General features: G+C 38.4%; 1 protein-coding gene across 3 annotated transcripts in view; it reads right to left on the bottom strand.

Annotated features, from left to right (window-relative positions):
• The window catches only part of LOC150100553 (uncharacterized), an 83070-nt gene that overhangs the window by 25774 nt on the left and 40088 nt on the right, over positions 1–17208 (bottom strand). For 2 of the 3 annotated variants that reach the window (XM_090401305.1, XM_090401304.1), the window contains exon 2: positions 11817–12830. In XM_090401305.1, the coding sequence (XP_090257431.1) occupies positions 11817–12801 (985 nt within the window). In that variant the 5' untranslated portion in view covers positions 12802–12830. Of the gene's footprint in view, positions 1–11816; positions 12831–16209; positions 16338–17208 lie in introns of those variants that run through there. The other variant, XM_090401306.1, reaches the window with a different exon arrangement.

Here is a 17208-nt window from a genome sequence, read left to right as displayed (position 1 = left end):
TTTGTTTTTATGACAAGAGAAACATTAATGCAAAACTTTTACATAATAATATTAATTAAATGTTTGCTCTACGGGGATATCACACAATAAAACTGTTTATAAGCGCTTCTAAATTTAAATTATAAGCAATGTCCGCCTCAATCGATATAGTTGGTAGACCAACCAATCTTTCTTGGATCATTGCTGTTCGCAAATAATGTTTAATCAGTTTAAGCTCGGAAGTACTTTCCGCACTTGCTACGCTGACAGGAATCGTTAGCGTAGCGACGGCGCCAACCGCAATATGGCTGAACGAGCGCCCTTATTAAGCCACGCCGTGAGGCAGGCTGCCTCTATGCTACACCCTGTCGACGGTATTGTCAAAGACGATGAATGATTTTTATCACCTAGTATGAGACCACTGTCCAGCTTATTGGAGACCTGAAGTGTCTTTAAAAAATTAACGTGTTTGGTCTGTAGAGTACGGTGGTGGGACTGATCTAACCATTACATTACTAATACAATACAATACAGCACATAAATATGGTAGGCGCAATCCCATTCACAGCAATGAAGAGCAAAAGCTGCGACTCTGTCTCAATAGTTTCTTTGATCATATTCTGTTACATGAACATCGACATCTTATAGCGCAATATTAATAATTCGATCTCTTATAGCAAACAATCTGTCATAATAGGCTATGGCTGGTAGGAAACCAGACCTGAAAAAGGAAATGAACAATCCTGTTAACTCACGAAGATAACACAACCGATGAAAAAGGACAGTTTGGGGGGGGGGAGTAACTTAGGCAAAAGTTGCGTGTGAGTAATTTTTCAGAAGAAAGATCAAAAACGAAGAAGCACTGAGATGGCGGAAGGAAAGTTATCAAGAGGGGCAGATTTTTATATTGGGGGAGGGTCCAAAAGTCAGAAACGTCACAAACTTTGAGGTCCGTGTGTTGATGAAATTAGTTTAATTGTTAGCGACTTAATAACTCAAACGACGGTGGGTGTCAATGATGGTAGCGTTATGAGTCCAGGGCAGTGATTTAGCTTGTCTAAATCACGAATGAACATCTGTCGTATATCGTTTTCACACGTTGTCATGTCGTCCGACGTTCTATCCCACCGCACGACGCGAAGCTTATATTCGGCCCATCACAAAAAGTCGAACTCTTCGGCCCAGTTCTCTTCAGCTTGATACGAAACACATCAAGAGATTCTTTATTTCTTCTTAACCACTTATTCATATAACACTTGCGACCTCGTGATAAGGTGGCTTAAGAGTTAACCGGACACTTAACCCTTAGCCGACCTTACGATGCTAATACTAATATACTGTCGGTGTACAACCTCTCTTGAGTAGGAACCACATTAAAAAAAAGGTTCCACTTTTTTCTTTTTTTTTCAGTGTGGCGTTTTCCAATTGGGCTGAAAGAATTGATCCGCCAAAATTATTTCCATCTTGATAGGAAAACAAATATGCCAAATTGATAGATGGATGTACTTAAAAAGAAATTAATTAGACTTCACCGATAGCATGGTCCTTTCAATTTGCTTGTTAGGATCAACAACATTTTAAATATCCGTGGGTGAGGATCTCACTCTCTGAAATTCCTCAAAACGTTTGAACATCCCATCCTAGAAGAGGATGGTAAATCGAAACTTGTTAAAGAATTGCGTGTATGAAACAGGTTTATTATCAAACGATATTTAAGAGCGAAATTGCAAACATTTCTTGGGATTCACTGGTGTGTGATAAGTACTGCGACCAAACTAATTTCGTGGTGTGGGAGGATCGCGGATTTCATTTAATCCACGAGTGAACTCCGTTAGCTTTTGTAAGTGATTGTTTATTTACCTTTTTTATACTTTCGTTTTCTTATCAATTTTAGCTTATTATCTGCATTCAAAATCAGAACTTTGATGACATCTTTGCTATAATATAGAGAACATATTCATATATGAATAAGCAAAATAACAAATAAGCACTTCGCCCTGCCTCAGTAGGTGATCATCGTTTTTCATCGTATCTGAAAACTTCCCATGAAAGACGTTGTGCGTATCAGTGCAACAAAGCGACCCTATTTATATAAACTGATTCAGCACTTCAGCGCACAAAGATTACTTCTATTAAAGGTCATCCCAAATTGTCGAAAAATATATCGGAACATTCCGTCAATGTTCAGCTGCTCCAAAGCATGCAACTTTCTCAGCTTACTTACAAAAAACGCACTTCTCTTTGATCCTAACGTTGTATCCAGCGGGTGCATGCAACCTCCCTCTCAATGTGTTGTACTAACTCACCAGAAAGGCTTCAATCGGACAACGAACTACTCCATAGAGCCCAAAGGTTAATCGAAATAGTTTCAATAGAAAGTTTTTTTATTTTTAATTTTTTACAACCTATTAGAGCTGCCGGGCCCAACAAGGTACGTTGGTTAAAAAATGTGTTGAGGTGCTTTTCTATTTTCCCTTCCAAACAAGCAGGAAATGCACCGCCCCTCCCCTCCCGGACAGCATGTAATGACAACACAAAAAGATCACGGATGACTGGCATTCGACTAGTAGCAGAGATTACTTTCCCACGACCAGATACCTCAAGTACCCACACACTCACTCACACACACAACACATCCGAATGAAAGAAAGAAAACTCGTGCTATCATGTCTGGTTTACTTTCCAGACACCAACGGATTTGTTAGCCAAAAAAGTCCAAAGAGACTTTTTTTTTAAACGCAAGTTTGTTTCTCGGTTCCTTTTGGTCTGTCCAGTGAACGTGACAGACTTGAGGTTATTCTAATGTTTTCATGTAGAAGCCAACTTGCAGTTAAAAAGGATTAAGAGAATGGCATAATGCAATATTTATCAATAGCAAAATCAGTGTAAAAACAACGACAAAGTAAAGGCAAACAAGTTCAAAAATTAAGAATGAAAAAATGAAATTAAGAGCGAAATGCAAGAAAATTCATAAAATTCAAACATTTTTGAGGCTTCGCAGTCTCAGGTTTGCAGATTGCACAATTTTTTGAGGTCTTATTGATTCTTTCAGTTAAATTTATTTCGGTAATGGTGACGTTTTAATTTGTATTCTTTAAAGGAGAAATGTTAATGTGGTCCGTGCGGTTAGCCTAGTAGTTGCGCGCTTCGCAACTCTATGCCTGGGGAAGGAGTGTCCTGGGTTCGATTCCCATCAACGACGTGAAGAGCTTAAGGATCTTCCTCAGCCATAGCCAAGTTAGCCGGTCTTGGGCGTGGACAGCAGGGTTCTTCCCCCCAGTTTATCTGGGGTTTTTCATCCCCCAAGCAGGCAAACCGGCCCCGTACACACACACATGGATACAGTCAGGAATACTAACCCAGACATACTCCTCATTCATCAGCTATGTCGGAGCACGGATAAAATTTCCTCTTTCGGAGGGGGGGGGGGGCTGAGATGGTGCCGTACATTCGCGTAAAGGGAACTCCCGGCCGCTGTATCATCGTACGATAATTAATTAATTAATTGCGTTCATAATGTAGTTTGAACATAACTATCATAGTGTTTCATATTTTTCTATATTCCCGGATGTAAATTAAACACATCAAACGACGATGCTTTTCAAATTTCATATTTTTCCTCTTATCAAAATTTCTAGAGAATTTTTCACATTCACATGCTTTAGACATTCCTATTCATTTGCTTTCACAGTACTTCGAGTCATATTCTTTTGCATTCCTGTTTAAAGGGCTTCGAACATTATCAGAACAAAATGCATCCCTATTCATGCGTAGGTTTCTGTGATTACGAAGTTCAATAGAAATATTCCTGTTTCGTGACCACATGTTTATTAGGGAACTGTTTTTAAAAAACTAAACAAGTACTAAAAATAACCCGACAAGTTTCGTTAGTCGTAAGACTAAAATCTTCAGGGGGTAAAGAGAACTGAAAGTTTAAAGCACAAGCTATAAGAAATTACGAAAAAACAAGTCCATTTGTTGGTATTATGAACATCTAAACAGTTCGTTAAAAAACCGAAGAACAGATCTGCACAACCGTTAATGCGTGTTAGCTGCAGACAATGCTCAAGGCACTGTCTCAAGTTGGAGACAAGAGCATTGTCTCCAGCTAACACGCATTAACGGTTGTGCAGATCTGTTCTTCGGTTTTTTAACGAACTGTTTAGATGTTCATAATACCAACAAATGGACTTGTTTTTTCATGATTTCTTATGGCTTGTGCTTTAAACTTTCAGTTCTCTTTACCCCCTGAAGATTTTAGTCTTACGACTAACGAAACTTGTATTTTTATTGTTATTTTTTGTACTCGTTTAGTTTTTAAAAACAGTTCCCTAATAAACACGTGGTCATTATTTCTATTGAATGTGCTTCCATATTCGTATGCCTTAGAAGGCGCATAGTTAGGGAACGTCTAAAAATTCAATAAGGTATTTAATAATTAAACTTGAATTTAACAAAATAATCTCTGAGACCACCATCCCTATACAGCGGTGCTTCTTTGTTATGTAAAAAATAAAATAAATAATAACAAACATTAATAAATATAATCAAATATTATTAAGCTGCTCGTTGGTGTTCACCTTCGAGGTTCACAATTTTCGTGAATGGAAGCCACTTAAAAAAGTTGAGTCACGTTAAGGATTCTTGAAGCATAAATTTCATTGGTCGTCCACCACCATAAAAGATGCAATAAACGACTAAAGTGAAAACTGCCCCAATTACTAAAGAATTTAGAATTCTTATATCGAGACATTTTCTCGATAAAGTGTGCTACTGCTTGATTAACGCAACAATAAAACAAGAAAAACTTAGTCTTTTAACTCAAGTACATCCAATACTGAGTTAAAAACATTAAATACTTTAAGCAAAAATTCCTAAAGTCTGGGCGTGTCCACGATCTTTTTGGAATGGCGAAGAAGGCTGGAAGACAGAAGTTTAATTAATTCCTTAAATTTTCTTTGAGATGGATAACATAGCACCCTAAACATTATCAGAATACGCAACCATCTATAGCCATCCATGTAAAGTCGAACATCTGAAGAATCTGGAGTCGTCCTTTTGATGCATTTTAACAATCTTTTCAACGATATCTTAAAAGAAAGAACGTCTCGCTGCATCTTCCAATTCATCCTAACCCATTTGTTGCGTGTTGAGTGTGACAGATGTGTGCACGAGTTGCAATGACAACTGGCAATCACTATCGTGATGACTAACCCAGGAAGGTTCTCCTGCAGAAGAGAAGACAGCAGATGTCGCTCGCATCTCGACAGAGACAAGTGCTGATATCAGAACCCTGTGCTTGCTGAAAATAACACGCTACATTTGAAGAGGGATGTGGATGCGAGTCACGTAATTCTGTTCTATCAGACTTGGTCAATCAAGGCTGGAAAACCTTGCAGAAATAGAAGACAAACCGACATCAATCACGACTGAGTAAATTACCTGTCAGAGGCCAACTGTAGGGTGGGCACCTGTCCGATGGATAGATTGTATTAATGCGCTGTTTTTGCTTAAGAATGTTAGATGGGCTTGATAGCAAGGACAGGCAAATGACAAACTCGTCGATAGACGAGATGGGTTTATTCTTTATGAAGATGATGCTGATGTAAATCTCCTCTGCCTTTGGCCGATCGCGTTCTCTGTTTCAACAATGAGACGGATTGAAGGAATGAGAGATTACCTCATCGTTCCGTATATAAGCACAAATAACGACAAATAATATCGCTCTCGTTGCCATGCATCACACACACAAAGCTCGCTTGTTATTCTCTTCGGTGGATGGCTGCTAATTTCATTTTCCCGCTAAGGATTGGTACATGCATTAAACTTAGATTGCATCAGTCTTATTGGATAGCATGCATTGTGGGTAAGGTGATACGCGGATGGAAAATGAACCATATATTCTACTGGTCAGAAAATTATGAAAAATGTCAAGTTGATAAAAGATAAAGGAAAGTTATTTAAAGATGACTCTCGTTTTATAGCACAGAAAGCAATTTCATTACTCGTTTCTTCTGCGGGTTTAGTTTGCTGATTTACTTGAAAATTCAAAAGTGGATGAACTTCAGCAAAGCTTGCGATAACTAATTTCATCCGAATCCATCCAGCAACTCATAGGATGCGATCGAAAGGCAAACTTCAAAGAAGGCAGTCAAACCAAAACGAAAACAACCCGATAATAAGAATTCCTAGTTAAAATTTTTAGCAAAGTTTGACCTCCGAGAGTGAGCGATTAAATGGCGTTTCGTTTTGGCACAACAGGTTATTAAATTCGAATCCCAATGCACGAGTTGCAAGAGACATCCTGGATGGTTTGAGTTAAGCTTTCCGTAGATGATAAACGAGTTTCATAAAGCTGAATTAGTCTTATAATGCATGGAGGAACTTCGGATGTTATGGAATAAATACCATTTTGTGCGTAAAATAGTATATTCCGTGTGACATTCTCTTTGTTCCTGGGCAATTTTGTCAGTTTATATTATAGTGACAGAGGGATACGCCCGTGTGTGTGTGTGTGTTCCTGAAAGGAAGGCAATGACGGTGAGTAGAAAGATCATTATAATAATGTTGAACACTCTCTGTCCGAAAAGAAACCGAACTTTTCGAAAATAGAAGAAACTAGTAGCGCCACCTGTCGTATCTTTTTCTTGTCGAAAGCGGCAACCTTCCTTAGAGTTGTGTCAACTGTTTATGACATTTGTTTCATTAGAAGCCGAGTTGTAGTGCCAAGAGGGACAGTGTGTTTTGACGAACGGTCGGAAAATGAGTTCAAACAGAGACCGGCGATTGACTTTTGTGTTAAACTTGGTAAAAGCTTTACCGAAACGCATCAAATGTTTCAGAAAGCATACGGTGATGAACGCTTATCCCGTACTCAAGTTTACGAGTGGTTTAAGCGATTTCAAAGTGGTCGTGAGACGCTTGAGGACGACGAAAAGCAGGGCCGTTCCAAAACTGGACTGAGCTAAGTTAACATCAAAAAAGTGCGCGATTTCATCAAAGAAAACCCGAAATCATTTTGACCGAGAGTTTGGGCCTTCGTAAATTGAATTCGCGATTTGTTCCTCACAAGTTGACCGACGACCAAAAATGTATCGAATTGAACACTTCAAGGACCTCATCAAAAACGCTCGTAAGGACTGAAACTTCCTTGAAACGATCGTTGCTGGTGACGAAACGTGGTGTTTTGAGTATGAGTCCGAAACAAAGCGCCAGAGTGCTGAGTGGAGACCACCAGAAGAGGGGCATCCAAAAAAAAAAAAAGTCGCTTGGAGAAGTCAAAAGTAAAGACAATGATGATTTGTTTTTACGATTCCAAGGGCATTATCCACAAAGAATTCATTCTGCCTGGCCATACGGTCAATGGTGAGTTTTATCTCGAACTCTTGAAGCGATTGATAGCGAGAATTCGTCGCGTACGGCATGAATATCGTGACGACCGACCGTTCGTCAAAATACACCGTCACTCTTGGCACTATAGCTCGGTTCTAATGAAACAAATGTCATAAACAGTTGACACAACACTAATAAAGGTTGCCGCTTCCGATAACGAAAAGATACAACAGGTGGTGCCGCTAGGTTCTTCTATTTTCGTAACGTTCGGTTTCTTTTTGGACAGAGGGTGTAGTACATAACTCGCAGATGGCTGCTCAGTTCTTGATAATGTTACCCGAAAGCAAAACATTGCAGCGCACATTTTAAAATCAGTCTATATATTCGCAAATATTCGCAAATTTTCTTGCGAATATTCGCAAGTAAATAAAGCAGGACCAAAAAAAAAAAAAAAAAAATCCACGTCATCAGGCATCATTGGTGGCCACAGGAAATAGAAACCCTCGTGCAAAGGACCTTCGTTCTAGCCCCCAAATCGCTAAATTACAGCCCATTCAACAAGGAGTAGTTTTATACGCGTGTATGTGGCCTTAACCCACGTAAGGGTTAATTATTTTAAGCGTACTATTTACGATTGTCTTGCTAACATCTCTCCATCTGCAATTACGATGAACAAGCGCTATTATAATAATAATAATGGTAAGAAGAAAGAAAGAAAAAGAAGATTAGCCCTCATTACATTCCTGCGGAGTGGAAGGCAAATGATGTTCGGAGCTGTTTACACAAATAATTCCTTGGGAGACGTCAGGAAGCAGAAGTTCAAGGATAAGATATCAGAAGATCACGGTTAGCTGAGTATCTTACACTAGTTTTCTTCCTCTCCTTGAGGAGTTAACTTCTCAGCTTTGTTTTTGTACTTGAAGATCTAATTCAACACCATTCAAAAAAAAAAAAAAACTTCAAAAAAAGTTGTAAACGAACTTATTAATAGCAAATCAGTATTGAGAAATGATTGTTTCATCTGAAAGATCGGGATGTTTGTTTCTATCAGGTTTGGACAACGGAAATTACTTTAATTACACCTCAAATTGGTTACTCAACATTTCGACTTTCGTATTAAGGTCATCATACGAATTGTGTACTTGTAGAACTGAAAGTAATCTAGCATTACACCGTGGTAAACTACGATATGGCTAAATTAGTTGACACAGATTAGCCTTACACACCTCGAGTCAAAATAAAGTTTTAAAAAATCCAAGAAGATAAATCTTTATATCGCTTATTATGGTAGCTAAAAGAATGTTGATCCAAAATAAAGTTGACATCTTCATATCGAAACTGGCATTAGGGTAGTTTCTATCTCTCTCTCTCTCTCTTTCACACACACACACACACACACACACACACACACAAACGAAATTTAAGTTCAAGTATGATTTTTTCCCAGCGCAATGGCAGCCTATTACTTAATAAATCGCATGCTCCTAAATTCACAAAGTAGACGGAACAGAAACCAAAAAAAAAAGGAGTACATCTTAACCATCACACGATATTTTTCCATTTCAGCAATATTTTCTTCCGCTGAAATGATAATACTTGACAGGATGCCACGCATACTCCAGATATTTAGGTTAACTATTGCCGTCTCAGTTTCAAATCCCTTTCCAGAAGCTACACAGCCAGCTGACGTAAAAAATGAATTCTCTCAAATTCTGCAGTAAATATCGTACAGATCAGAGTGTTTCTTAATCAGACAGCAGAACCCTACATAAAATAGATCTTTTTTGCGCTGAATCTTCTCTGCGAATTTTCATACAAAATATCTTAATCAAGAAAACAGATTAGGATGCTCACGTACCATTCACGTTCTTTAGCTGTGGACATCAGAACCGTCTCGAGGACAAGGTGGTTAGCCCTATGCTTTCCGGTGTGTCCTACGTCTGCAGCCGTGTGTTCGTGGGACCGGTTTGCCTGTTTTTGAGGGATGAGAAACCCGAGTTACCGGGAGAAAAAACCTCCACCTCCCTATTAGATTGGTTAACTGATCTTTAGTCGAAAGAGACCAGATCAAGGGTCCTTCTTTCTATAACGACTGAGCAACGAAGGCTCCAGATCTTCTATAATAGCCAATTTAATTGAAATGTCACTCATTGAATCTACAAATCGTAATGAGAACTGTGGAAGCTTGCGTCGAACGACATAAATTATCGATATTTGGTGTAATGATTGCTGAGACAGTCTTTAAGTAAGCATCAGAGTCAACCCATCTCGACGTTACGCGAAAGTTGCAGTAACTGTTGAGAATCCACTTTAACAAAAGTGATTCTCACTGCACCCGATTAAGATCCTCAATTCTGCTTCACTTGATTTACCCAAAATTTATGACGTCATAAACTGTTCTTCAAATATTTCCAAGTTATGTCCGAGGAAAGCTCTACCAACGCATCATCTTCATTCATGAACAGAATATTGGTTTTACCACCGAAACTAAACGGATCCAAAAAGGCATAAAATTCTATTGGACCCTTTAGTCATTTTTTATCAAAGGAATTCTAAATTATGTTGTTTCCGTAATTAAACTTCATTTAATAATTACAGTCATATTAAAACATTCACTGCACCGAAATAACTGGTGAATTGCGCCACCACACATAATTTTGCCAAGTTGTAGTTGCGTTTCGCTGAAGTTTTTTTTTTTTTTTTTTTTTTTTTTTTTTAAACACTACATGCAATACAAGTTAGAGATGTCTCTTGGGAACCACTGTAAGTTTAAAAACGTGGTCGAACAACACCGGTTAAGGGAAAGACACCAAGAAAATGATAAGAGAGACAAACACCGAATTATTTTAAACATATTTTCACTTCGGCGGCGGTCAAATCGATGAGCTCCGTGTTCAAAGAGGGCTGATTAATGCCGCGTGTGTCGTGTAATTTGTATAGCCATCATTAGGGTGAATGCAAACACTTATTTTTTTATTACGTGAAGAAAAACTCGTCCGACCACCTTTAAGAGCGTGACACCAGTACGTGATGGGAAGCAGGAACAAGTTATTAGCAAGATCAGTATTCAAATGACGGACACTTGCGCTTTTTCTTTTCCTTGATCGGATCGCTATCGTCAGATGACATCAAAGCTGAAGGATCTCCTTGTCGACGTGTGGAAGACGGCAGACCAGAGAATTTCCTGTTTTGGAAGCAATATTGCTACCGACCTGTACAGAGCGTGACACTTGACTCACGTGACAAACTTATCAGCGGACCTTTCGATGGAAAATACTCGAATTCATCAACATGATCGGAAAACCGAACATAAATCAACGTAAGAAGGACACGTTGGCACATACAGTTGGGCCATTTACGTGTATAGTTATGTGCAGCCCCTGTAACTGTAATTAAAACAACACGAGTTTCCACTCCTAATTAAAGACAGTCACATGTTAATAAGACAGACAACCAGAACTCCTACTCCACATTGCATCACAACGATCGGAGACATCTCTAGGAGACTCCTCCTTCTACATAGGTTTTCTTCTTCTTCTTCTTCTTTTTTATTTAACTCCGCCCACATTCGAAATTGATAAGTGCCCATGGTATCCACACAGGCGACAAGTCAACTCGTGTTAGTGTTGGAGTGTATAATTCTGTACTAGAGTTTTTCTATTTCTAGAAGCTCTTCAGAAGTAAGTTTACAGAAAGGAAGAACAGCTTCTAATTCTTCTGTGTCGGTGGCTTGTAGACAGCAGCTCTTTCAGTGACTGTTCCGTATATGAGAATTCGCTGTCATAATAGAGACCGTATCCTCAGAAATTTCAAAAGCTGCGTGTGTGTGTGTGTGTGTGTGTGTGTGTGTGTGTGTGTGTGTGTGTGTGTGTGTGTGTGTGTGTGTGTGTGTGTGTGTGTGTGTGTGTGTGTGTGTGTGTGTGTGGTACTTCTTTCTCCTGTCACAAATAAAAAAAAAAGTTATCTACCGCAGCTATTTGATCAGTCTTTATGACAGCAGCCAGCTGGTCATTATCAAAATGAGTGAAGTGCATGGCACGAGCCGAGCTATTCAACAATGGCTTCCTGCCATTTTGTTGTAAAAAGGCAGAATCGGTCTTGTCACACTAATGAATACGTAATGGTTTGCGACTTAATATATTCAAAAGTGTACGTAGGTAGAGGTGTATTTCGCATAATACCTCGGCCCTTGTTAGCATACAATTTTGTTTATTTTTTACTGACAGAAAAAAATATCCCATTTATGTTTGAATATGAAATAACGCATGAGAGACAGAAAAATAGAGAGAATAAAAGAAAGAGAAATTATTATAGAGAGAAAGAAAGAGAATGGAAGAGTTCATAGTTCATGAGATTACTGGAGAAGGAGAGAGAGAGAGAGAGAGAGAGAGAGAGAGAGAGAATACTAGAAAGACAGAGAAGGGAGATTATTGTGAAACTACAACCACGTGCAAGTTAACCATGATAATGATTAATGTATTTAATAGTCGAAAATATTGACTCACTTTTAAAGTAGAGGGCGAACATGGGCTTCATAATCCCGTCCAAATCCGAGACCACACTCCCTTGCAACGTCTTCAGTTCGTTGCCCGATAGATCGATCATCATCAGCTTCGGAGCCCCTTTAAAAACGTGACTGGGAAGCATCTTGATTTTGTTGTTGTTCAGTTGAAGACTCATCAAACTGTTCAGATTATCCAAGGCACGTGGGCTAATTTCCGAAATCACGTTGTCTTTCAGATCTAGTTCTCTCAATCTTGTCATGGAGTAAAAGACTTTGTCTTTCAGTTTGGTTAACTGATTGTTATAAAGGTCGAGTCTCCACACGTACCGCAGTCCACGGAAGGAGGCTCTACTTAGCTCCTCGATTCGGTTTCCCCACAGCTCTAACTCGCGAAGATTGTGAAGACTGCAAAAGGCGCAGTCTTCGAGATGGCTGATGTTATTCCTGTCCAGGAAGAGCTGTTCCAGCTGTGGAAGCTCGACGAAAGTATCCGCCGAAATCGTCGTCAATAAATTTTCGTTCAGTGCCAACTTGCTCAAATTCGGCAGGTTAAATATGGACCGAGGCTTCAGAACGGTGATGTCGCTTCTTTCCAAAAACAAGGAAGCCACTTTAGTGAGATTGGAGAAGGTGTAGGGATTGATTTCTCCTAGACTCGCTTCTTTGATCTCTATAACTCGAAGATCAGGTGACCTTTGAAATATTTCCGTGGGGAGGAACGGCAGCCGCGTCGTTAATCGCGAGTTTATGGTCAAAGCCACGAGGTTTTTAAGTTCGGCAAATCCCTTCCACACAGCGTCTGTGGGAGTCAACTCTCCGAAAACGTAACACGTGACGGATAATTCCTTATAAAGATTGATGTGGTCGCACGTGCAATATATGGGAACGTTGATTAAGTTACAGATATCAACGTCGGAAGAATCTGAGGAACCCGAAGCAAATAACACGACAATAATTAGGATGCCACTGGAAGATACGAACCCCATGATGACGAGATGAGATGTTAAACAGAAACCTGCAATAAAAAAGAAAACATTTATATCTTATCATTGTTATACATCAGTCTTAGATGATCTTATATCAGTTCATTTATAATCAATTTAATAATAAAATTGCCAGTATAACATGACGGTTATGTAAATGGTAAGAAATGTTAAGCATTGGTTTGTTCAAAAATGAATTACAACACATCAGCGCTAAAGTTTAAATGAATCCTTTTTTATTTCTCAAAACTGGAATCAATTTAGGCTTCATCTTTTGGAAATTCGTAGGCAGCTTTTCATCGTCGGAAGCAAATTTTCTACCGACAGTTTGTATACTTACACGTGAAGACGGCAAAAATTGCCGCCGTCCGTCTCACGTTATTAACGCTAACTGATATGACTGAATAAAGCAGTGTGTGTGTGTCTTCGTGGAAGTCACAGGCTGTGCGCGTCTTAACAAATGTCATGATATGTTTGTCAGCATCACCTGTGTAGTAGTTGAATTTCGACAAATGTCCATACTTATTTGTTAAATTGCGAAATTATTTATTTGTTTTGTAATAAAGAAATAAAAAATGTGTAATTAATTAGTTTTTAATAACTCCATAATGTTAATATTGTTGTACACGGAGACCCTAAATCTTTCAATATTACTAAATGCTTATTTTTTATATGAATCCTGCCTGAAAGACTTTGTCATGAATGGAATAAGTCCCCTATAAAACCAGCTCTTCGGTTTAAACATCCAACTTTTTTCAAGCTAAGCTCCCAATAAGTAGAGTGGAGGACGGAAATGAAATCATCGATCTAATTATGAAGCAAAAACCGCGTGAAATGTGCAAATTCCTACGTTCTATTATTTTATCAAAAACTAATAAAACACTCTGTCAGTATTCGTATTGAAAACACCAAAAGAGAACGTCACTGCGTACAAAATACTTACGCTAAAGAACACATCCGGAAGTGCATTGAAAGTTAAGTATCGAATGCAAACAGTCTAATGTTTTCCGGCAGGGTAGTCAAGGAGCCCAAACAAAGTAAATGTCGAGTTGCTGGAATAAAGTAAGTGCATTGCGGACTCTGCGAAACATCCTCCTGTTCTTTGACGTGTTTTCAATATGAATTTGTTCCGGCAGCTCCGTATGGCTCTTATCAAGTCTTCACACGACACACACATCTGCTGATTATGTCGAAACTCAAAATGAGATGGAAATACACGTGCATCCAAACCAACTTCTAGTGTGTCCTCGTAAGTACAAAGTCATTCTCTGTATTATTTTTGTGGCACTATCACTCACTCGAAGCATAGCCAGAAAAGGTTAATAAAATTATCAGGAATGAGTTTATTATATTCATTTTTGAGTCACCTTATTTTACTTATTTTATTTATTTAATTTATTTAGTAATAGGAGAGAAAACATCACTCTGTTTGCCTAATACTTTAATACTGTTCAATTATTTCACAGTCTGTCGCATATGTTGGAATGCAGAAATCCTTTGAATGTTGATCTATCGGAAAATTGTCATTACGTCAAGTCGTTTCTGACATGTCAAGGAAAACAGGACGAACGAATGAATTTTCAATGCAACCCACATAAGACAACCTTCCCATATAGAACCGCCCAAATTTGCAGTTATCGATTCTGATCAGGTTTATGAATTAAAAAAAAACGATACCTTATTGCGAAATAATCCCTTTTTTTAAATGGTAATCTCACTCTCGAAAGGTAAGCCTTTAGGACAGTGGGGTTCTTAACTGGTGTTCCGCAGGTGAAAGATGTCACATGACACAGTTCTGAGTGTAATTGGCTACTCTGATCCTAACAACTGAAGACTGCTTTGCGCGTTGACTTCTAAACCAATAGAATATCGTTTATAGGTTATGTGTTTGCAGGATAGATTACACCTGCCGGTGTCGGCAGGTGAAAATTTTAAGTAGGGGTGCTACATATACTGTACAAAATAAAATAAAAAAAAAAAAATTATTTTTTTCCCTAATCAGTAACCAATTTATTAATAAATAAATGTACATATTAAAAAATTGCTTTATTCAAAATATTTCACCCTCACCACGAACACACACCAATAATAAAAGTTTCGTATCTCATAGAAATAACGCGCGCAAACATACCATTTATCTGTAAGCGACACTGCCCAAACGGGCAGTGTTGGGATCACTTGTTACGTGCAGCGATAAATGCAAACGAATTTATCGTTTGCATTTATCGGCAAGTCTAGCTGCAGTTGGCCGAACGTGATAATTCCGACACTGCGTTAGATCGCAGTGCATTTGTTTCGTCATCTAAAGCGTTAATCGAACAATTCCAATTATTAACTATTCAATAACTGTCGAAACATAAGCATGCGTTTATACATGTTAAATTAAACATATAAATGTAATTTCTGGCATTTATATAATGTTGTCAGAATTGCTATTATTTATAAACGCAAGCAAAATTTAATTTTTTCATTTTTTCCTAGGGCCTGCTGCAGTGTCGCAGTGCTTATGTACAAGCCGCTACTGATATCTACGCACGGTTTTTTTTGCACAGAGAATCCCAAGTTTCCGAAACACCACCGGCAACATTAAAACACCTGCACTAGGCCAAGTGTAAACATGGTAAATTACACCAAGTCAATACATTCAAAAGCACACCTTTTAAAAAAAAAACTTTGCATATCTATGGAAGCCAAGTACGAATCTTTGCTTTTTCACACTGAAATAAGATATTTATCCAGAGGTAAAGTGGTATTCCGAATTTTAGAATATAAGAATGAGTTATTGTCCTTTTGTCAAAATGAAGGTTCAGATGCTTTTGCAAAATGTCTTCAAAACGATCTTTGGTGTGCTGAAATGGCGTATTAAGACGATATTTTTAATTACTTAAATAGCGTTGATACAAGTATCCGAGGGGAAAATCAAAATATTTTGACATCCACTGACAGATTGTCAGCTGTCCAGAAAAAAGTATCTCTTTGGAAAAACCGCATGTCACAAAAAATACCGTAGATATGTTCCCTTCGCTCCACAATAAAAATGTCGAGGGAATTATAAACGTTATAACAGAACATTTAACAATATTCGAAGAAAAGATTTCAAGTTACTTTGCTTCCTTAAATACACACAATTATGATGGGATGCGAAATCCATTTGGCACAGTTAATACACCGAGTTGGAAATTTTCGTTACAAGAAGAACAACAATTCGTTACCTTTTCAACCGATCGAACTTTAAAAATGAACTTCTCTGAAATATCTCTTGAGGATTTTTTTTTTGTCCAAGCCGAATACCCAGCTCTCTCTCTCCACAAGGACACTGAAAACTTTGTTATGGTTTTCAACGGCATACTTGTGTGAACTCGGTTTCTCAATATTAACCAATATAAAAACTAAAAAGCGTGAAAGACTTACTAATATAGACAAAGAGATGACGGTAGGTACATCACATAGTAGACCTGATATTGCTGAAATCTGCAAAAGCCGACAACCTCAAGTATCGCATTAAAATAAGTTCCATTTTTATGAAAGGCAGGTCCATGCATATTTTTATTGTTAGTTTTATGACCCGAATGCTCTTTTGGTATTCCCCAAATCAAACGTGTCCCGTGACTTTGAAAAGGTTAAGAATCACTGCTATAGGATATTAGTAGCGTGGGTGTGTCGGGTGCACTAACCACGTGCGTTCTCCTGTGCGCGTGGGGGAGACGACACCACCCTGCTTACTGAGACCTGGGATGTCTTGAAAAAAGTTCCGTATTTGTCTCTAAAAAAGGAGAATTCGCAAATGTCACTTGTTAAAATTCCAATGCAAGAAGGTAAAAACGAAAGAAGAAGAGCACGACAGGACGGATATGACGAACGCGTTAGTGAGATCAGAGTGCGAAACAAGTTCCTGAACCTGCGGATGTTTGAGAGCTGGAAGGATATTATCGGTTGAATTCGCTTATAGATCGACGTGGGTGTCTTAGCGCATGCGCCACCATTCAAAACAGCTGAATCATCGTGACAACACTTTAATATTCGTTGTGTGACTGCGCATACATCCTCTCTTCTTCTTCAAATTCCGCTTAGTCCAGATTTCCTGTTCTTCATGCATAGTTTTAGTTAGCGGTGACGTCAGTTTATCCGGTCACTCCTAAGAAGACAACGGTGGCAAAAAAAAAGATGTTTCACAACCTCCTAAGAACTGTCAGTTCAAAAACAAATTCCACCGACGACCATCTATTCTTATCATAATATAGAAGCAGCTGTGACAAAATAATAATCAGCCATCCTTTGATGATTTATATAGACTGTTTACATTATGTACATATTTGTATATAGATGCATGTACACGCATAAGTTATACCAATTTGCATATACTTTGCTCGTGTATATATATATATATATATATATATATATATATATATA

The sequence above is a fragment of the Typopeltis vanoorti genome, chromosome 12 (genome assembly GCF_054136105.1).
Source record: "Typopeltis vanoorti isolate ZY-2024b chromosome 12, IOZ_Tvanoo_1.0, whole genome shotgun sequence".
NCBI classification, from domain to species: Eukaryota; Metazoa; Arthropoda; class Arachnida; order Uropygi; family Thelyphonidae; genus Typopeltis; species Typopeltis vanoorti.
The sequence above is the reverse complement of the archived record's forward strand: the minus strand, read 5'-3'. Positions and strand labels throughout refer to the sequence as shown.